Source organism: Etheostoma spectabile, chromosome 17 (assembly GCF_008692095.1).
Source record: "Etheostoma spectabile isolate EspeVRDwgs_2016 chromosome 17, UIUC_Espe_1.0, whole genome shotgun sequence".
NCBI classification, from domain to species: domain Eukaryota; kingdom Metazoa; phylum Chordata; class Actinopteri; order Perciformes; family Percidae; genus Etheostoma; species Etheostoma spectabile.
In genome coordinates, this window is record NC_045749.1 from 17,394,725 (window position 1) to 17,417,658 (window position 22,934).

General features: G+C 38.7%; 1 protein-coding gene across 2 annotated transcripts in view; it reads left to right on the top strand.

The window, feature by feature from the left end:
• Positions 1–21,685, top strand: part of tasp1 (taspase, threonine aspartase, 1) — a 25,033-nt gene extending 3,348 nt beyond the window's left edge. The window contains exons 5-14 of one of the 2 annotated variants that reach the window (XR_004335799.1): positions 374–494; positions 1,552–1,636; positions 1,712–1,791; positions 1,943–2,049; positions 4,215–4,334; positions 6,428–6,506; positions 11,406–11,516; positions 13,145–13,252; positions 13,444–13,609; positions 14,526–14,599. Coding sequence is in view for 1 of the 2 variants with exons in the window: in XM_032540572.1 (XP_032396463.1) it covers positions 374–494; positions 1,552–1,636; positions 1,712–1,791; positions 1,943–2,049; positions 4,215–4,334; positions 6,428–6,506; positions 11,406–11,516; positions 13,145–13,252; positions 14,526–14,599; positions 20,006–20,098 (978 nt within the window). In the remaining variant the exon portion in view is untranslated. Of the gene's footprint in view, positions 1–373; positions 495–1,551; positions 1,637–1,711; positions 1,792–1,942; positions 2,050–4,214; positions 4,335–6,427; positions 6,507–11,405; positions 11,517–13,144; positions 13,253–13,443; positions 13,610–14,525; positions 14,600–20,005 lie in introns of those variants that run through there. The other variant, XM_032540572.1, reaches the window with a different exon arrangement.
• The last annotated feature ends 1,249 nt before the right edge of the window (positions 21,686–22,934 follow it).

The following is a 22,934-nucleotide window of genomic DNA, read 5'->3' on the forward strand; positions in this document are numbered from 1 at the left end:
TATATATATATATATATATATATGGTTCTTGTAAAATATATATTTTTTATTACCTTGCTTTAAACCTCATCCTGTATTCAATTTTCTAGTAGTAGTACTGTTTACAAGTATTTAATAAAGTAAATTCAGCAGGGCCATTTTATAAGCTGTTGATTTAAAAAGTTAGGATTACAGTAGATATTGACTTTTGTCTTGTTTGAAAATATTTCCATTGCACAATGACTTTGGACCACAAGAAAGAGTGACCCTGTTTTTCTTAGTTGATCTATATTATACAAAAGAATGACTTTCCTTCAACATATTAACATTGACAATATGTTTCATCGCAAATACAGTTTTATTCTAGACTTTGCATGTTTTTAATTGTTCTCAGGACTCTCCTTTTACAAACGCTGGCATGGGCTCCAACCTTAATTTGTCAGGGGAAATTGAATGTGATGCGAGTATCATGGATGGGAAGTCGCTGCATTATGGTGCTGTAGGGGCTATAAGTGGTGAGTTATTACACATGTATTGATATTTATGTAATATTGCTGTGTTGTACTGAAGTTCAGTCCCCTAAAAGTAATGGCAATGAGTCTGTCATGTGTTTTAATGATTTACTTTCAACCATGTCAGAGTTTCTTAGAGGTTCATAAACAATGAGGGATCACCCAATTTTTTAGGCTACAAAATTTTTGTCACGTACAGAGAACATCTCCTCACCATCTCTTAGCTGCCTCTCCGCTGAACACACTGTAAATAAATGCCAACAAAAACAAAACTTTGTTATGGTTTGTGGGGCAGGTTGGCACAGTTGGTTTTTGTTGCTGTTTGTGGAGCCTGGGCTGTCTACAGAGACCACATTTTTTGTACTGTGTGTTTAGGGGACAGGCAGCTAGCGGATAGTGAGGAGATAGCAGATGGTGAGGAGGTTGGCTGTATGTGACAAAAAATGTAGGCTAAAAAAACGTGTGACATCGTTTAGAGCACTTTTTTTTTAAGGTTATTTTTTGGGGCTTTTCCCTTGTATTGACAGTGGATAGACATGAAAGGGGGAGAGAGATGGGGGATGATACGCAGCAAAGGGCCGCAGGTCAGATTCAAACCCGGGCCACTGCAGGACTCACCCATCATGGGGCGAACGCTCTTACTGGGTGAGCTAGAGGCCACCCCTGGAACACCTTTTAATATGTACACATTCTCAGAGAGTTTTCCTTTTAAGGTTTTCAACAAAAGCTTTTTTTTTTTTTTTTTTTTTTTTTTTTTTTTTTAAACAGACCAAGGTTGAAATCTGGCAAGTTCAGTCCAATTGCTTTTATTACTATCTCTGCATCATTTAACAGTTAATATGATATGTGCATGATGAATGAAACTTTGTTCACTTAGATAAAAGTGTATACCTGCCAACCTGTGTTTATTATAGGGTTTAGTAAATGGACTAAAAGGAACCCAGCATTCATAAGTGTGCTTGTGTAACACTGGCATAATTGTATCTGGATTTCTTTTTACTGTAATGAAATAACACAGAATGAATTGCTAGCTCTGTGATGATTCTGACTTCTCCTTCAGGTATTAAGAACCCAGTCTTGGTTGCAAACCGTCTACTAAGTGAAGCACAGAAAGGGAAACTATCGGCTGGCAGAATACCACCCTGGTGATTATAATGTTCATTAATTATTGTTACATTAACGTGACTCTAGCAACTTGTTAATTTGGTTAATTTTGTCAGCTTTTTAGTGGGGCGAGGAGCACATGATTGGGCAGTCAGCCATGGAATACCACCATGCCCTTCAGAGAAAATGGCCAGCAGTAAGTATTGTTGCACTGATTATTATACACTTCATCAAAGAAATTAATGTTCTTTAGCTTCAAAACTGAAACAAAACACAGTGCTCAAAACAACCTTGGGAAGAGGTGCCTTCATTTATGTGGATTTGAGATTCAGTTTTTCCTCACACAGAGTTTAGTTTATCTGCGTACAAGAGGAACAAGCGAAAGATGGAGCTAGCAGAAAAAATTGACACAGGACATACTCACGCGAAGAAAAGACGACAATCAAGTGAAAATGTAAGTATCATGTTATCAGTTAAAATAAGATATACAGTAGCTTATTTTAATGGCATCAAGTTAATTCTTTCTTAGCTGCACCACTTGAGTCAGAATGGATCCACCACTAACTACTGATTTTATAGTAGTATTCCTCACAGCGAACATCCTGTTTTTTTTCCCTTAATCCCACAGATACTATAAGGGGTTGAGATCTAACCATCTGACCAGGGGCATCCTTTGCACTAAACAAATAGCAAATAGCAGAATATTGGCCAAATCTGGCCTACCAAATGAAATCTTAAATTTTCCCTAATTGGCCTACATTAAAATATTATACAAGGTTTACAAATCTATTGATTTATAAAAAAAATGTATGTAAATTATCAAATAATTGTCAATACAGTTTTGAAGAGCAAAGTGATACTGTGCCTGAAAGACGTTTTAATTAAAACAAATAAAGCTACTTCACTTTGATTAAACAGTGTTGTTTTGCTTTAATTAAAACACTGATTTAATTTCTCAGTTATTACACAAAAAAAGTGATTTGGATCTCTCAAACACAGGTGACAGGGTTGTATTAGTGATGAAATTTACTGTCATGGTATCATGCTTTCAGCCCACGCTACAGACTCCAAACCTGCAGTTATGCATGGGGATATATGGCATCGAACTGAAATTTAAAAAAAGGTAGGAATCAGAATATGGTGTTTAATACAAGAAAGGAAATTCAGGAAGACATCAAGATATATTCTGCCAGTTATGATCTCCCATTCTCACAGGGTCATTAAAGGAAATGTCATTACCGGGTTGCACAGAGGGTTCCAGGAAACGATTAAAGTGTTGACAAGAGTTAGCGCAAAGTTTCAAAATTTAATTTTAAAATTGTGTTATGGAGTAAACGTGTGAACGGCCACAGCCCGATATGCTTCATTGGACATTTTTAAACACCATTATTGTTTATTTAGTTCAGTTACATCAATCCTCAATATTAATGATATATCCACAAAAGAAAAGACTAACAACTAAGATGGACTGTTTGTTGACTTACGTAAGAAATGATTAAATTTGTGTCAAATGGCTTGTTAGCCTAATAAGAAGTTATGGTTTGAGTTGCCCTCTGTTCACATCCATCTCTTACATGTTTACACAAAACTGCTTGACCTATTTAAGATTAATATGTGACCATTTCTGATTTGAACATACAGTAACTGGTACTCAGACTGTGACTGTTCACATGCATGCCATTGTCATAGTCTTAGGTTGCTTTTTTAGATTTTACAGGAATTTGGCATCAACCTTACCTCTAAATTGTTATATATATATATATATATATATATATAGATATATATAGATATATCTATATATCTATATATATATATCTATATGCAAAGAATACAATTAACATATAAAGTAAATTAGCAGGAAATAACTTATTTTTGTACCAAGGATGGCATCTAGAGTCTCAAGAAAAAGCATCATCGTAGCAGGTCTGGTTTTAATTTTTATACACATTGTTCATTTAATGCAATAAAATCTTTCTTCTAAATTCTTTTTTCTTGTGCAATATAGACACCTGTCTCATGATTGTTTATAGTTGCAGTGTTGTTCAGGAAAATCTAAAGCATTTCAATATAATTCTAAAGATGCCCTTATGTCTTACAGTCATTATTTACTGTGGATTCTTTTAATTTAAGGAATGACAGGATAGTCTTTGGCTCTTGTTCGTTTTGGCATCAAAAGCCCGGAGACAGGAATGATTTAGGAGAGCATGAGAAACGCTGTAGTCTTCTTCTTTTTTTACTCTGCTGTTAAAGAGCTTCAGCTTTTGGTAGGAGTGGAGCTCAGATCATGTATCATAATGCCATTTTGCACATTTACCCTGTAGAACTCTATTTATCATGAAGTCTGAGTCAGGATCATTCACAAACAAGTCCCTTCCAAAGCAAACTGCAATCAGGGAAGAAAAACAGCTGACTGAAATCATAACAGCACATTTTTTATGAAATATGAAGGGCAGGGTAGAGTGATTCATAAATGCATGCATTACATTGTTAATTTTGGAAATGTCCCTAGTCAAAGATGATGGCTCTGCTTCAGAATGTGAATGTTTGGATTTCTCCTCCTTTTACATTGCCTGAAATGAGAACCTTTATTATGTGACTGCTCTCCTTACTGTGATGTAGGAAAATGGTTCAGGGTGCCTCGACACAGTGGGAGCCGTTGTGATAGACCTGGAAGGGAATGTAGCTGCAGCGGTGTCCAGTGGAGGTCTGGCCATGAAACATCCTGGCAGGGTTGGCCAGGTAATCAGGCCGCCTCCTTTTTTTTTCTCTGTTCATGTCTTTACCCACATAACTTCTTTAAAGGGGACATATGCTGATTTTCAGGTTTACACTTGTCTTTTAGGGTTCTACTAGAACATGTTTACATACTTTAATGTTAAAAAAAAAAATTACACCATCTTTCTCATTCTGTCAGTCTGAATATACCCGTATTTACCCTCTGTCTGAAAAGCTCCGTTTTAGTGCCTGTCTCTTTAAGCCCCCCTCCTGAAAAGGCCCAGTCAGTCCTGATTGGTCAGTTTTACGCATCTGCGCTTTTGGCATCTTTGCACAGTCATTGCAGACGGGGAGTGACTGTAATCACACTGTAGCTGCTCTTTTGATCTATAAATTTTGTATAGTTGTTATATTACAACCATGGGGAAGTCCTGAAGGCTCATTTAAAGGCACAGTTTCTGAACACGGGCTGTGTGTACAGTAGTTCTCTGTGGATTGACCGTTTTGATACTTTCACAGTATTTATACATAACTTTGACCTGCTTTATAAGACAACAACAAGACTTGTAAATCTCACTTTTCACAATCTGGGATCTTTTAAATAATAGGCACAAAATTTGAAAAGATTGAATCAGGCCTTTATTTGAGACGGCAATTATTAGAGGCCTTTCCTTTTTTCAATGTGTCCTTTTCCATGAAATAATTTAGTATGATAGTGTAGACTATCTATTTTAAATAATATACACCTACATGTAGTTTGTTTCCTATTATAATGATATGCATCGTGGAATAGTAGCAGCAGTAAAATAAAAACGGCTTTTTCCCTGCCTAAATTATCTGAATCTAATGTGGGCCACTACCTAAACCAGTTATTTATTACTCAACTCATTTTCTCTATGATGCAGTCTCACTGTTCATAAAACTGGTAATTTTTACCCCAAAAGCTATGATAACATTTAGTCCGTTTAATCCACCTTGACTCCAACCTCCGTTCGACTGTCTCTGTCTTCAGAATCAGCTGTTTGTCTGTCGGCAGCAGCTCCTGAGGTGTTGAGAGGACAGCAGCCAGCCAAACTGTCTGCACCAGGCTGACTGACAGCAGAAACTTACTGGACAATAATAGTTTTTACATAGGCATCATAGGAAGGATTCAAATGAAATGCATCAAGCTGTTCAGTGAGACAGACAGACATCAAAAATGGCAATGGAAAGATGTATCTGCTGGATCTGTTAACAGGCAATATCTTGCCAACACACTGACCGTTAATGACTTCATAAGGCGACAGTGTACCACGACTGTGTGTTTTGGAGTTGTTTGCCCTCCAGTGGTCAAAAATGAACTCAATCAATCCAGCTTTAGAAAAACTCAGAGCAGCAGATAAGAGTTGTTAGCGAGCAGCTGTTACTGAAAAAGCCCCTAATCAGTCTGCCCCCCTCCTTTGTTTCTAACTTGTGTGTTAATTCGGCATTGCTGCTGTTTGATAGAGCTAAACGTTGCTTCTTAATGCAGGTAGTCAAAGTTAATGGGCCGACCTTCTACAGAAGAATTTGCTCTGATCACCCTCATGTCCTGTGCCGCATTTTTCTTTTTTATATATATATATATATATATATATATATATATATATATATATATATATATATATATATATATATAATGCAAACTCAAAAATGTCCAGTACAACATTTCTGTGCTGTAAGTCTTTTACTTTGAGGCAGCTACAGGAAGTTAATAGTTTATATGAACAGCAGCAGCACACAGGAAAACAACAACTTAGCACAGAATGAATGAATCAGTAGGATTTACTGCATTGACCTCATTAACACTAACACTGGCTGATTAAAAACCTGAAGCTCAGATCAATAGAGTTGTGAGTACAGCAGGCATATGGCACGTTCTTCTAGTGTAGTTAATAATGTGGAAATGTAAAATTAGGCTGCAATGACCATCCCGGCCTGCAGTGTAAGTTTTAAAATCTTGTAATCGGCTGTGAGCATGCCTTACTCAAAGTTATTATTAGAGATTTTTGGAAAGCTTTCAAAACAGAATTTTAAAACTATTAAAAAAGCAAAACTTATTTTCATCTAAAATGTCCTCTTATCCTCTCTTTTCTCAGGCTGCTCATTATGGATGTGGCTGCTGGGCTGAAAATGCCTGTAGTATGAACTCTCACTCTACAGCAGTGAGTACCTCAGGTATACCACAGCACACTCTTTACTACGTACTTAGCAGTTGTGTATATGTGTGTTTGCATGCATGTACTGTAGCCTGCCTTTTGTTTTGGAGATGATATGGATCCGAAACAGATATTTGATGTGAGCCTCTTATTCATGGCCCGGTGATTCAAATTTCAAAAAGCCTGATAATACTTTCCGATGACCTCCAACCATTCCTGCTGAGTGACTCTCATCAGTCACTTCTTCCGCTGATTGAGTCATCATTCTCTGCTCTCTGTTAGTCAGCTGCATGCCAGGTGCATAGCAAAGCTCTTTTGGATTTGCAGTGACATTTGACATGGGACACCTGCTGTCGATATGATGAGGAGAACTGCTGGGAGTGCAGCAGAAAGATGATACATTTGCAAAACTTCAAGTGCAATTATCTAGATTAAGATCTTAACTTTTGCTGGTTTACTAATTGTATTAATTAAAACTCCATGCAGATTTTGCAGTATATTCCTAGTATCAAAATGTTCTGTTTTCTGCTGCAGGAAACGGTAAACGGATTATTTGCTACCACTCAAACACTTTGTGCCGTGGAAACAATTTATAGTTGTCACCTGTCACATACTGCTTGTCATTCTTCCTTCCTTTCTTTTTACTATGTTCAGGAGGAGTTGGAGGATGTAGGTGGTTGCTATTGTTTCTCCTCATGCAGAGGTGGAAAGCTGAACTACCCTAGCTGGCAATCGTGCTGGATTTCCATTGCAGTTAACAGGTCATCAAGGTTAAAAGTTTGACAGTCAACAATGCTGTCAAAATCTATATTCAATCATAGAAAGACTGCATTAGATAAGTATATTTAACACTAAGTACAACATTATACATTTTAGACTTTTATCAGCCTCATGAAAATAATCTAAAATGTCACAAATTCACAACTACAAGAGACAATAAAGCAAATTCTGAGTATATTTAATACTCTGCTTTGGGACTTTTGACACTTTTAAACAAAATAATTACCTGAACAGTGAAGCAGGTCATTAGCTGCTTTTGTAATAAATCAAAAACATAAATTTACCCGTGCTTAAAGCAACACTAGAGCACTTTTCCCACTTCGGCCCCTCTACAGGTTAGAAGCAGAATATAAAAGTGAAAGTGCTTTAGTGTTGCTTTAATGCTACAAGACCAATTTCCTTCTAGCAATGTGACCTGCATTTTAAATGAATGTAAATAGTTACAGCACAGAACAATTTAAAGTAAAACCCAATGCAAAGTAACGGCAGAATGGTGTCAGATGATTTGATAAAATTCATCTGACACCATTTATAGTTGTTTAGTGTTTGCATGTAGAGAAATAATAGCAGCCACCTTACTTCTTCTACCTATCCTCTCCTGACAGCACACACAGGAGGACCTCCTGATGCACTGGCTCTTCAGGGTTTTAACTAATACAGAGAGTCAACTGGACAAATACATGCTTCTCTTTTCAGGACCAAACTGCCATTTCAAAAACAAATTGCATTTTCTTGAACATATTACAAAATGTATATAAACATGCTTTAGTGTTTTCCAAAAATGAGAGTGCATGCCTCCTTTAAGCTGAAAGCAACATTTTTGGTTGTGAGCTGTATTGTTTAGAATTTGAGGCAGAGAGGCAATATTAGCCCATTTCTTTAAGATGTGTAGACGTCTGCGACCAATGCTTCTGGGGAACATTAAAACCTTTTGATGTGAATCCGTAGCCTAATGCATCTTAGTGCAGACAAGCTGATTCCATCAGACAGGCTGAAGCTTGATTTATATGTACTTGGAGCACTTGAGATGGCCTGCATTTTGCACTGCCGAAGCTTGTCTGAATATGTTATCACCAGCAATCAGTGAGACATTTCTGGGAGTTTAAGAACAAAAACAGTTATAATGAGTCAAAACAATTCTTTGGACTGACTGTAATTTTAACTACAGTTCTGAAAACCAAATACAGTATCTGCTATAGTATGTAAGCTACTATCTGGCAATTCTGAAATTTTCTGGCACATTTCATTGAAACAAAAACTAAAACGCAACCCTTTTTATAGCATTCCTACGTTTTTTTTTATGACTATATCTACTGTTCTTGACAGTAGATGAATGGTAGATGTTAGCTCCGTATGCATTTTCCTGTCTTCCTATATTGTGGCTTTGCCTTTGATGTTACTTTAAAAAAAGATTTTCCTTATGGGTATGGAGAACATAATGTGTGTTCTAGTATAACACCTGTTTTTAATTTTCCAAACATGAAAGGCATTCTCATAAAAAGTAACAGAAAAACAATCATTTTTTCATTCTGACTCGAGGAGCATGGTTGATACTCTATATGTCACTCTTTCCTCTCTTTTACCTCACCACCACTTTGCCCTCCCACCCCCTCCATTCTAGTCCATTTTGTCACATGCGTGGACTTGCTTTGTCTGGCCTTCAGTTGCTGCTGTGGCCCATGAGAGAACAGCTCACAAACTTCACTATTTGCTCTTGCTGCTGTCGGCTGTCACGTACAGTGTCTCCTAGTTGGCCTCTTTCTTTTTACACTTCTCTTCTGTTGAATTGCTTTAATCTGGGCATCTTGCTGTTGTTCCCGCTCAGCCGTGTGTGCTTCCAAAATATCCAGTTCCCCTGGGACAGAGCAGTTTGCGTTAAACACAGTAAACGGTACAAAAGGCACATTACCTGGCCAATCTGACGTTCTGCTCTCATTCAAAAAGAACTTTGAATTGCTCCAGGCATCTGGTCTCCACAGTTACCGATCTGCATTCAGTTTTGTTGTAGTTACCTGAGATTTTATGAGGCCTTCATTTGTGTTTACAGAAACAACAAGGCTATGTTATTCAGTCTTTATGGAGTTTACAGGAAATTTTGCCAGATGTTTTGTTTTCACTTTTAGATTTCTTTTCTTTTTTTCTGAGTGCGGGCACACTTCACATTTGGGAAAGATTATTTTGTAAGCATGCATTCAATATCTGTCTTTTCCTTGAACAGAAACGTATTGGTTTTAGTAATAGTCTTTTAAGCAGTACGTAGCATATTATTTAAGGTATATAAACCCCCCACACCAGCTATGTTTTGACTTGGAAGTGTTAAAGGATAAGGCATTTAGCCATTTAAAAGAAACATGCCATTGGTTGAAATAGGGCTTTTCACGGTCTCCCCTAGCTGTAGGTAAGTGGGCCAACGCATTTTTTGTCTCGGTGCATACAATGTTTTAGTCCGGTGCAACACTGGCAGCGCCGCCGCTAGTTAGTTTAGAATGGAATCCTATGTTGCCGGTTAGATTATTGTGAGTAAAAGTGAGCCCCAAAAAAAACAAAAAAAAACTAACATAATTACTTCTTATTGCCTGCGTATTCAGTTTAGTAGTCTATTTGAACATGTAAAACATTAAAATACAAGTGTGTGTGTGTGTGTGTGTGTGTGTGTGTGTGTGTGCCTGTCGTGTGTTGTGTGTGGTGTGGGTGTGTTTGTGTGTGTGTGTGTGTGTGTGTGTGTGTGTGTGTGTGTGTGTGTGTGTGTGTGTGTGTGTGTGTGTGTGTGTGTGTGTGTGTGTGTGTGTGTGTGTGTGTGTGTGTGTGTGTGTGTGTGTGTGTGTGTGTGTGTGTGTGTGTGTGTGTGTGTGTGTGTGTGTGTGCGAAATTACTCAGGAATGCGAGGATACATGCCAAAACAAAGAATTTGAATCCCATTCAAGGGAACCTTACCCTCCTCCCCCCTCTCGAAGAAATATCACATAGCTGATGAAACTTTACATGAAATTGTGTTAAGATTTATTTGCCATGATGATCATATACACACGTGCGTGCATGTCCATTATAGACAGAATACGTGTGTGTGTGTCCATTATAGACAGAATACCAGTTGAGATCAGTTGCATTGTTTTTTTAACCAGCGCAGCAGTTTTCATATTACATGGTACATGTGCTTACATAATTGCAAAAGGGTTCTCCAATGTTTTCTCAGTTAGTTTTTTTTTTTTAAATGATATCAGATTAGTGAACAGAATGGGCCTTTGGAACATTGGATGAATGGTTGCTGATAATGGGCTAATGTAGATATTGCATTAAAGATCAGCCACCCACTCAGATCAGCTGGTATTCTGTCTAACATCGAGTGGAATGGAAATTTGTAAGTGGCCCCATACTTTTGAGAGAGAGAGAGAGAGAGAGAGAGAGAGAGAGAGACCTATCAACATAAAATGTATACATAAATGGGTCATGGCGATGCATGTTATACGCACGCATGCATGCACATACTGCAGTGAGCAGAGCAGAGTTAACAGAAGTGGAATTAATACTGGTTGCCGTTTCAAATTACCAGACCAGCTGGGAATCTGTGTAGGGGAAACTAAATGAGAAACTCATAACCTCCTTCAGCAATTACCGTCAGTGTGCCCTTGAGCAAGCCAGCTGTACTTGGCAGCCCCTAGGCACTGTCATTGTTACGTACCTGCAACAATAAAGTTTAAAGTCATCACGTTGCTAAGAATGTGCTGAAATGACTACAGTAGCACCAAATGTTTTGAAAAGTAAATCCTTTTAATTTTGCAATAATTTCCATTATGTAATTTATTAACCAGATATATTGGGAAACTGTGATCTTTAAAAAAAGTTATGAATATCAAAGCATAGTATTACAAACATGCGGATCTCTTCAAAATTCACTTAAACCTCAAGTTTGGAAAATGTCACAATGTGATTAATACATAAAAAAAGTCAGATTTTTTTTTTTTTTAAATGTGCCTTTCATTCTTTGACGTAAGTGGTTTGTACTACATGTGCTTCAACTATCTTGAAGGGAACTCACTGGAGACCTTGTGCAATTCTGATTGAAGGCGTGCATGCAACAAAGAAATGCTGTAATGCAAGTGAATGAGACAGGTTCAGCTGTATCTGTCTTTTTTGCCAGGCTGTGGAGAGCATCTGATTCGCACCATGCTGGCACGGGAATGCTCTGCTGCCATGCAGTCTGAAGATGCCCATCAAGCACTGCTGGAGGCTATGCAAAACAAGTTCATCAGTGAGTCACCCACATGCAGCCTGACTCCCTCTACTTTCCATACACAAAGATTTGTTTGTCAAGAACGTGTTTTGCGAGAAACACACCTATGCATTGAGATAATTAGGCTAACAAACAAATGTTGCATAACATAAGGAATGAGCTAACAACTGGAAACATTGGAAATTATAGAATCTGAAGAGACAGCTTTTGATTTATGGATCGTTTTTGTTCACTGTTAACTGGCGGCCACAGATAATTTTGGAAGACACAATTGTTTTGTTAAAAGTTCATGTAAAGATGTAATTTCTTTTGCCATATTCTTAGAAGTGGTCATTTTTTTAGAAGGTCTTGTTAACCGTTTGCTGCGCCTGTGAATGACCGCTGGGACAGCTCAGAGGAGACCGAGCATGTGGAAACATGTGGTGGTTTCTGCCTTGTTTTGGCCTTCTTTAAAAGTCTGTCCCAGTTTGGCTTTGTCATGTCCATCTGTAACACCAAGACGTTTGGACAGGCTGGATGAAGTCAATTTGAAGTTAATTATTCTGCTGTTTCCTTTCAAGATGCACATTAAGTCAAAACAAAGCTCCATAAATCCTGCCTTAGCGAGAGCAATGATGACAGTGTCTGTGATGTGGAGGCCTCTCACTCAACTTCCATGATACATTTGTCTGGTTCTCTAAATAGATTATCTTTAAAGGCAACGCATCAGTATTTCTAGATGTTTTTTTGTAATACAGTACTTTCATTGTACACCCACATAAATATGCACACTCAAAAAGATGTCAAATCCCATTCATTTAATATTTTTTTATTGTTCTGTTAAAATAATTGTAACCATTTAGACAATAATTGAACTGCTCTCATGTTTACAACATGCAACGATGTCAGTGTTATATGAAGTGTTTAACTAAATGTACAACAAAAACCTGGATTTTGTGTGAATGCTGTCCAAGCTGCGCTCAAAAGTGTTAAAGTTTTATAGAGTGAGGAAAACATTACGGCATGGAACCAAAATCGGCAGGAAACGCAACAAAGAAACAACAGCATGCCGACGCAAACATGTTTTCATCAAATGCACCAATTGGTCCTGTTGTTCTTTGTCCTGTTGCTTTGTTGAGACATTTCAAAACACGCTGTAGCTTTTTTTTTTTTTTGTTCTTTTCCCAACTGAGCCCTTTTTTCTTTTATTGCTCCAGATTGATCAGCCAATCCATATATATATCATATATTTAATACACAACACCTCATTCAATTTTGCCTCTTTTGAATTCAGGAAACAAGAGGTTCCACACAATTTACCTAAAGTTCTTTGATAGTTATGTAGCTGGGAGTTTTTTCTTTTTAGTTAAATATTGTGGTACAGGATTGTGTACAATGAAATATTTGGTTATTGAACGGCTTGCTAAATATAATAAATCCGTCCCATTAATTGCTTAGCTAAATAGAGGCAAACAACTTGGTTTTAGATTACCTTAATTTTGAATGAAAGATCTGTGTTTTGTCTAGTTTATTTCATGTGTTGTCCTTGGTGCAATGTGTTAGAGTGGAAAACTAAGTATACAAAAGACTTTGTTGATTGAGAATCCCCCCCCCCCATGTTTATGCCTTGTTAAGTCATCACAAGTGTGGTGTTTTTCTGTGTCCAGGCTCACCCTTTCTGGCCGGTGAAGATCGTGTGTTGGGTGGAGTCATTGTCTTGCGCTGCTGCAGATGTGTGGAACCTCCGCCGTCACAAAATATTCAGGGTATACTGGGTAAGACATTAATCATTTCAAGAATGATCAGACTCAAACCTCGGCGCCACAGCTTATGGTAGGCAGAGATTTGGCTGTTAATATTTAAAAATCCATCATCTGATAGAGTAGGGGGAGGAGGCACTGTGGCTTTGGGTGGTCTGTGTTTTCATTCGCACAATTGGTCTCTGGTTTCACACCCTTCATCTCAGATTCAAACCAAGACCTCCCACTCTGGCATCAACAGCTAATCTTCAGACAAGTGGAGGCCTTCTGACTACTGATTGTATTGGCGGCTCTGGTTTCTCTACCTGGAGCTTCTGGGAATGATCCTTCTTTTGCAAAGCTTTATCATCATGGAATTTGACTCAATCAGAGGTCTGTCCAAACATTTAGCCCATAAGACTTACTGGGTTTGTATGTTACCCTTTTCGGTAATTATAACATGATGTATATCGAACCCTCAGTTCAAAAGAAACCATTGGTTGACAAAGTAGAGCAGATGGTTCTCCATTCCATGTAGGAGGGATTACATCTTGATTTAAAAATAAACATAAGGGCAAATGACTAGTGAAGTGCTATTTATGTTATACAGTATGTCAGCTTGACTAATAAAATGCTCCAAAGTACCACTTAAACACTGATGTACTGGCCCTGTTTGATGCCGTTTTTATGGACCGTAGCCCATGTGCAGGGTGTGGACTACCTCCGATTACTGTGGACTGCAAATGTCTCTTTGTTGATTTACAAGAATAAACAGTATGTCGGCCACAACCTATGGGTGCTGCAATGTCTTCTCCAACTCACAAGTTCTACCTTCCTCTGCAGTTATGTCACAACTGCAAGTCATATATTTGTAATGATAATGGGTACGCTCAGAGTTTACCGCAGTTCAACACGCTGAAACACCTGCCAAATGTTTTCCTCCGGCAGATGGAAAGACTTGATTTGGGTTCATTATTATGTGACTTATTAATTATGAAACCTTAAGTTTAATTCTCTCCGCACACCCTAGTTCTGTCCCCGGTCTTTTTATATTTATACTATTACATTTATGTCTGTCTCGCGTTGCCAGACCTACCTCCACAGTGATGTGGAGTAAGGTCTACCACCACAACACCACAGATACACTCTAGGATAGGAGAAAAAAACGCTCTGGGTTGTTTGTCACAATTGAACTAACTTCATTCTGTACTTCTGTTGATGCAGGCTACATTTATATCAATTTTTATGTTAATAGATTTTTATCCTCCTCACTGTGTAATTAACCTTTTGCATCTGTGTGTTTTCACAGTGGAGTTTTTATGGAGTCACACCACAGAGAGCATGTGTGTTGGCTACATGTCTGCCCAAGATAGCAAAGCAAAGGTGAGCTTCCCAGTTAGCTTGACAAGTCTGTCTTGCAATGAGTTTCAATTACAATTTGGTTACATAGAAACATAATCATCCTATCCTCATTAACAAAACTTTAAGACTGCACATGTAGTTACAACTATGTATTTGACTTTTATTAATATTGTTTTACATCATATTGATGTTAATTAGAAAAAATAATTAAAACAAAGGATTCTGTTTAAGTGCTGTGGCGGAATTTTGATAACAATAAGTTGTATTGAGTCACATGAAATAATTGCTAGCTCACCTGCCAATATAAAAACTGTGACTGATACGCTATGTATTTTAAATGGGAATGAAGAATATTAAAAAAAAGCCAGTTTGTGATAATAGTTGAATTCAACTTGCTACTAGACTTGTTTCATAACAAAAGTCAGAGTTTATGCTGATCTGAAGAGAAGTCGCTGCTAATATGTTGTGCCTTTTGGATCATTGGACGAAAATTCTTTGTAGAGCTCTTTTTAGTCAACATAAAATTTACAATTTTGTTGTTGAGGTTCTGTGATCTTCCTCCAGGACCTTAACTTTCTAAAAATCAATAGCAAAACTCCTCAGTACGACTTAATGCTCTGGTCTCTTGGCTCTAAATGGAGTCTCAGCTCGGACTGATTTGTTTGGCTAATGGATCTCTGTCACTCTGTATAAAGACAGGCCACTGTTGTTCAAGCCTGGTTCAGATTTCAAAGTTTGCCCTTCGTGCCGCCTCCCCGCCCCCTCACCCCGCCTTCCCTCTGTCTCTTGGTCTATCTCTCTCGTCACTCCCCTTCTCTGGGCCTACCTGCTCCAAAAGAACCATCAAGTTTACTGAAAGTCATGCACCACTGGGGATATCAATATCAATCTGCATATTTGTCAGATGTGCTCTGTGTATTGGGCTTTGTGGTTGAATGTGAGCTTGCAAGCTCCCCTTTCTCGCCTGTGCCAACGTAAAGAGGTGAACAGAACACAGTGAACTGTGTACTGTGAAGGGAATAAATTAAAGCATGTATAGTTGGAGGTTTAGCAGGCATTGGCAGAGGGTCGTATTGCTGGTGTAGTAGGCACAAACCTACAATGTTAATTTCTTCACTATGTCCCTACTGGGACATGGTTATAATAATACTAATAATAAATTGTAATTTCCCCACTGGGGATCAATAAATCGTATAAATTATTCAATTATTATTATAAATTAATGTCTTGATCCTCACTTTGGACATGCAACAGTTTTTATGATTAACATGCTTTCTTTTTGTCACAGTGGCTTAAGCTGCTCTGTCAGCGACTTTGAACAGCAGTCTTTAGCTCTCCTTAAAATTTTAATTGCAGAAACATTCTGTCAGGGCACCACAGAAGCATTAAAGCAAGCACCTTTAAAATCCGTTGTGGTGAACCAGTTGGCCTAGCTCTGTTTTAAAAAGAACATTCTGCGTGCATATAATTAATGAATTAAATGCACACAGACTGTTCTTTATAAAATTGTGTTCAGTGGGTGCAGCTCCAGGAATATCATCTGTAGTGGTAGTGGTTTCTGGATCTCCTGGGAAATGGTATCCACTTCCTCTCAACGGGGCATTGGTGACACAGTGATATTGGAGAGTGCAGCCAAGAACACAGCTGCTCCTCCTAACCTCACACTGCTTTACAAAGCTCCCATGAGCCTCGATGGCTCTCGTCTGCATACCAGAAGCTGGCTGTTCTGTCCTTTTACGCCGCCATACTGGGTGCAAAACAAGGTTTTACCTATTGCTCCCAAGCTGGGCCCCCAACTCACTGTCAGCAAATTGTCCATTGAGGGGATTCCATCGGAGCGCATCTGTTTTCTCTTCAATCTAGTGAAGTGCAGAAAGCCAGAGATGATGTCTGTATATGATGGAAGCCCAGGAGCTGGAACCTTCATGTCCATGACCCTGATGCCCTGATAGTAGATTTCAAAACTGTGGTGAAGTCCTGCCTCAGACAATGCGGAAATGCAGATTTTGTTGAGATAAAGTGTCAAATTAAGTCTGCATAAAAAGCATCACATCTTTGTCATTGTACCGTCTTGCACTGCAGTGCAGGTGAGGGTTGATGCTGGTGACCGAGCTGCATCAGGACCGGCAGGGCAGAACAAGTTCTTCCAATGAAGACTTCCTTGTGTTGTCATACAGTAAATACTTGCTGAAGAAAACTTTATAATTATTAGTGTTCTCATTGCTCTTTTAATAGGTTACCTGAATAATTCATCCTGATTTAAGCATGTGCACATATTAGTTGGTTGCAGAGATTGCGTATAGTGGCAGAGCCATCCACTGCTTAGCCATTGTTATTAGCATCTCACAGGGCATTTCTAACCAGCCAGAGTCCATATTCTGCGCCTTTTCTGTGTAAGAACCTGGAAAGGCTGATACACAGTAGCAGAAGAATTTGGGACAGAGGTCAGACTGTATTTATATTGTAGAAAGTCTACTACCCTTTCAGTGTTTTATTTCTTAAATATGTGTTTGTAATCATTTTTCTTGGAAAAACAACCATTAATAAACCCAGGAGAACAGTGAAGCATGCTACAGCACAGTCCATAATGTGTTTGGTTTCGGACCAGTTTTTCAGACACAGTGCTGGCTGATTTTTTTTATTTATTTTTTTTTAATCTGATGTTTTGGCGAAAGTTGAGTTTTGTAATCCTTTTGACATTATTGTGTAAAATAGCTATAAAGTGCTGCAGAGGGAGAGCATCTGGTTTTATTCAAACGCTCACCTGTGTTTTCACTGGACAGCACATCAAAACATCAAGCAATGATTTACAGAGCTACACAAAGCTGCATGGCAGGCCAGTGGCGGCGCTTCTGAAACGGTTAGACTATTGTTTTATTGTTTGTCATGATTGGACAGATGAAAGCGAGTGTAGGATCCACAGCACCAGCACCATGGCTCAGTTCCCTCGTCCTGGACATCATTACCACTATAAAGCTTTTGGCTGCTCAAGTAGCGACAGGCCAGAGAAAATCAAATGGCATGCAATTCAGGCCTCCTGGTTATTGTCTGCTTTTTATATTACCCGGCAATGTCTTTTTTTTTTCTTATGCCGCGTTTTGTTTTTACTGTCCATGTTGCATGGGGAATAAATAGCATATGATTGTTTTTATTTTAAAAGAAAGGAATGTGAAAACCACAACACAAAAACAGCCGCATAGTCATAGAGCTACATTTTCCTTTGGCCTATGCTGTGGTGTTAATGTGTGGCTTCTCTAGCTCCTAAACACATTCATATCACCAAAGAATGTTGTTTTTCTCCGACAGATACAATGGAGCTGTGTTTTTCACGTTATTTTTTGACTCAGCCGTAGTCCTGTAATGTGGTCACTTCAGTCACTGGTTAACAGGCTCACTGTTGGTTTGCGTGTCTTCATTTTTTTTCTATTTATCTAAACCAGCTATTGTATAATTTTACATTTGGTTGCTCCTTTCAATCCTACTGGCTTTATAAGTAGTTTAGGCCGCTTTGTCAAACATGGTTAACAAGTACTTTGACACTGTACGGTATTGAATTGCTAATGGCCAAAAGCTTTTCTTCATGTAAATTTGCTCCAGACTAATGATCCAAATAATCCCAACAAATCTGAGTGATAGTAAAGGTTGGCACTACATAGACACAAATATGGTGTAAATGTTAATGAGGAGTTAAGTGCTGTACACATAAGGCTCGAGCATTATTTGTCTAATGCTGACCAGATTGGATGTCACAGAATCGTTCGGACATCCGTTGTGTGACCTCTGAGCCCGAAGCCTTACTCATCCTACTGATCCGTCATCCTACATCTTACTACTGTATCCCTGTAACCTTAGTCCATATCGTTCACGTTCCATTTCCGGGATTGCTCCGGTGCCCCAGGAAATTCCGCCGGATGCATGTATTTTTGACAACGTCCATTTCTTTCCGCCTCCTTTGTGTTATAATTTTAAACTCCGGTGGATTTTTCTCCGGCTCCTCAGATCTCTGCAGGGTAAATTGAGACAGTTACATAGACCGGACCTTAGCACTGGCTAAGATGGTTGTGATTGGTTTAAAGAAATGCCAATAAACCAGAGCACGTTTTTCTCCCATCCTGGAATGCTGTGCGGACTAGCCAGACCCTCCTCCGCTCCGCAGAGTGTGAATGGGCTGGCAAAGGGAGACTACTGTAACCTGAACTTCTGAACTAGTGCCGCAGCTTGTGAAAGGTACACAATGCTCTTAGCAATGTGGTGGTGTAATTACTCACTTGTTTGGTTTAGTAAGCCTTTTACTCTTCCTGCTTACTCACTCAAATTGTCCATTCTGTCAGATGGAAATAAAAAATGAAGCTCTTAACAAATGCTGCAATGTTGCATGTAGGGGTGAGGGTTTAGGATCACAGTTTTCTTGCAAAAGCTAGGTGCTAATTGGGCCCAGTAGTGTTTTCAGTTGTTTATTCAATGTGGTTGGAATTAAAAAAAAAAAACATTGCAAAGGGTTTCCCTCTGAAATGCAAACATCAAAAGCTAAACATTTAACATGTCACCATTACTTGATTATGTCTCTGCTATGGACCTTCAGTCAAAACAGTTTAAAAAAGGTCTTTCTTTAACCTTGTCTTCAGAAGATGAAGGGGAGAGGATGAACGCAGAAAGGGTTACTGGAGGCATAATAGCTCTGAAGAGTGTTGCCATGTGTGCATGGCCTTGTCTGGCTGTCGTCCCATTGTAGTGACAGTTGCCCTCGAGGTGCAAATGGGGCCATAGTCCTAGCTTACACAAAAAGAAAAATCCTGTAGAAGGGAAGGCTCCTGCGACTGGAGGAATGATGTCAGGCCAATTCAGTAGCCAGAGAGAGAGAGAGAGAGAGAGAGAGATGTTCTCTCTTTTCTTCTGCTCAAACACTAGCAGTCTGTACCCTATTACTCTGTCTTACTATTGATACTCACTTGGCATCTTCAGACTTCAGGGGTACATGATGCAACAGTAGGAATCCTATGTGGGTTCTTGAATGCTAAAATTGTATTTATCCCCCCCCCCCCTTCTTTGATATTATTTCATTATTATTATTATTTTTAAATAGTTTTATCCCTAAACCTCCATGTATTAAGCAAGCAGCTATGTCATTGTGATTGTGGGGTTTGGGTGCTCCCAAAACCCCCTCTTTGTCCATTTCAATGAGACCACCATTTTGGCATAGCAAGGGTCCCAATGCAAAGATTTAACCATCGTGCAATACATCTGATAAATGTAATTCCTGGGCCATATTTTATCATTTCTTTGACACCTGTAGCAGCCATTGCTGGTCCTTTATATGCTCCAATGCTAATTTCAGTTTTATTTGCCTGCTAACAAAGGTTATAATCCTTAATAATAAAAACCACATTTCTCATTGTGTTTGTGTGTGTGTTCTTTTGTTACCTGCAGACACACATATCCAGATTACCCCCCGGGACCGTTCCTGGACAGTGCTTGGCCATCGAAGGAGGTGTGTGTCGACTGATGAGCGTAGTGGAGTGAGCCACATTTGCCCTCCTTCTGGGCTTCTTCAGCAATACTCCAATACAAACCCTTATACACACACACCCACGCGCACACACACACACCCCACCCTCACTTCCCCACCACCCTTGTGATGCCAGAAGTAATAAGCTTAGCTGTTGTAACAGGTGCCCAGGAAAGGAGGGAGGGGAGTTAGCGTCTACTTAGTGCACTTACAGAACTTCCCTTTGCAACTGTCTCCCTCTAGCATGTCTCTATTCTATCTCCCCCCCCCCAAGCTCTCCATAGTCACCTGGATTAGACATAATGCCTTGATGCACCATTTTTCTTTGTTGCTCTTATCCTTTCCTACTCGTATCCTTTTGTATATAAGCTATGATTTAGGAAAACAGGGTGGATGCTCATGTTGTCTTGTATTTTTAAGCATTCAAGAATTTCAAATGCAAGACTTTATTTTCTTCTCAAAATACTTTTCAAATTTAAAATGATGTGCGATTGCCCCTCGTGGAATACCTGCTACTCAAGATAATTGTTATGAGTGAAGCATTTCTAGCTGTGAGAGCTGAACAGTAATGATGATACAAAACATCAACACGTACAAATCAACTTCCACATTCTCGTACACACATATAGTTATTAATCCTCCAGCTTACTGATAATGTAGCATACAGTGCATCTTAGATCAAGATGATGATGATGATTTTATAACCATTTCAACCATAGAATGCTTTGCTTTGTTTTTGAAATGTGAATACATAGCTATTGCATGTGCAAAATCTACAGTACGCCACTTTGTGTTATCTGACAAGCGTAGAGTTGAACAAGAAGCAGGAAGCTATGTACTTCCAGAGTGATGTTGATACATACATTTATGTTATATATATATATATATATATATATATATATATATATATATAATGCTCAGGTAGCAGCATTTGACCCCACATGACTGTTAGTCATTTGAAAATCACAATTTATATTTGTATAGTGACATTGACAGAGACATGTATTTTCTTGCTTAAAAAAAGGGCCTCGGAAAACTAATTTATGTATCAGACCCATGAATTGGTGCTGTTGAGAGTTGTACTTGAAAGAAGTAAGGGTCTAAATTTCTGTTGAGATAATCAGTTCCTCTGGTTTTGCTGTTTTACTTAGTAACTACTAAGAATTCCAGTCTCAACTAAACTATAATAGAACTTGTTTATTCTTTACTTGAAAATGCAACTATTATAAAATGATTTAAGCTATGGAAATGGTAATAATGTGCACAGCTCTCTACGGTGCTTTTAAAGTAAATAAAATCTATGTTGCTACACTTCTGCGTCTATCTTTAGTCTTTTAAACTTTATGACATGAGACACATTCTTTCAACTGTATTTTTGGCAGAAAAGAAGACCAGTTTGTGTAAGCCCTAACAGACAGTATACATATCATGATCTAAACTGTGGACTGCCAACAATGTATAGTCTGGGAACAAATTACATGGTGGACAGTAAGTGGAGTGGAAAAAGGAATTCTGCTGAAGAACTTGTGAGCGTGCTGAAACATTTCAACTTGAAGGAGGAAATCTTGAAGTCTGTGTTTGTTGAGGAACCTTCTGACTGTGCGTCTCTCTCTCACGCACGCACGCACGCACGCACGCACACACACGATGTTGCTTGAGCCAGTTTTCTTTTCAAATGTAAGGTTTTTTTCACAATTATGGATTAAAAGATCCAAATCTTCCATTCTACACTTTCTCAAAATGCTATTTTCTTTTGAGTTGAGACGTTGAATTAATTTCTCTTAAAGACGCTTATTAGACATTCACCAATCAATTATAATTTAATAAAGTTTAATAAAGAGAAGTCTAAGTCTATAGTGTCACCAATATGCATTCGTAGTACACAGCATCATCTGTCATTATTTGCGGACAGTTTATTTTTTATTTTTATAAAAGTCAGTCTCTTCCTCACCTTCTATCATTATGCAAGGAGTATGGAAGCTTATCAGGCTTTAAAATTAACTGGCCAAACTGCACTACTTCATTTAAAAGATTCTGCCCGCAACTCAACCATCTATGATAACATTGTAAAGCAGTTTAAATACTTAGCATTGAGGTCTTCCCTGCTTAAATCAGATTTTAAAGCATAACTATTCTGTTGCTCTGAACCGCGTTTTGAAGGATATGGAAAAATGGATGGGTCTCCGCATGTTGATCTAAGCCTGTATCTCAACGGTTAAAATTAATGTTTTACCCAGGGTCAATTTTGTGAGCTCTATGCTACCTCTCGCCCCTCCTGCTGATTATTGGCGTAAGTTACAATCAGCGGTATCTAAATTTATTTGGAACAGCCGTGACTTAAGATTTAGACTATACAGAGAAAGTAAGAGGATGGTGGCCTCTCAGTTCCCAACTTTAAACATTATTTTTGGTCCTTTGTGTTGAGGCCCCTCCTCACTTGGTTGAACCCAGATGTGTCTGTTTGTTGGCGTATCTTAGAAAGTGTTATGACAGAGCCTTGGTCACTCCATGATATTCTTTTTGCCAGTGTTTCTAACAAACGGTGCCAACTACGCTTTGGCCCTATTATCTCACATCTTATCAAGACTTACAAAATGCATTCGGTCTCGGTGCACTCATTCAGTTTTTTTCTTTTATCTTCAGTTAAGATTGGTACTCAAGGCACAGGGTGCCCCCTGGCAGAGGTCTCTGGCCATCTGTCCAATTCAGAAGTTATTTACTGTGCAGCCGAAAAAATGTTGTACGGTATCCAGACTGGCCACTCTGCCCTTCCTACTGAGAGGATCAGGGCACGCGATGGCCCGGGACTGCGTGTCAATCTTGACTGGCATGATGTATGGTCTAACATTC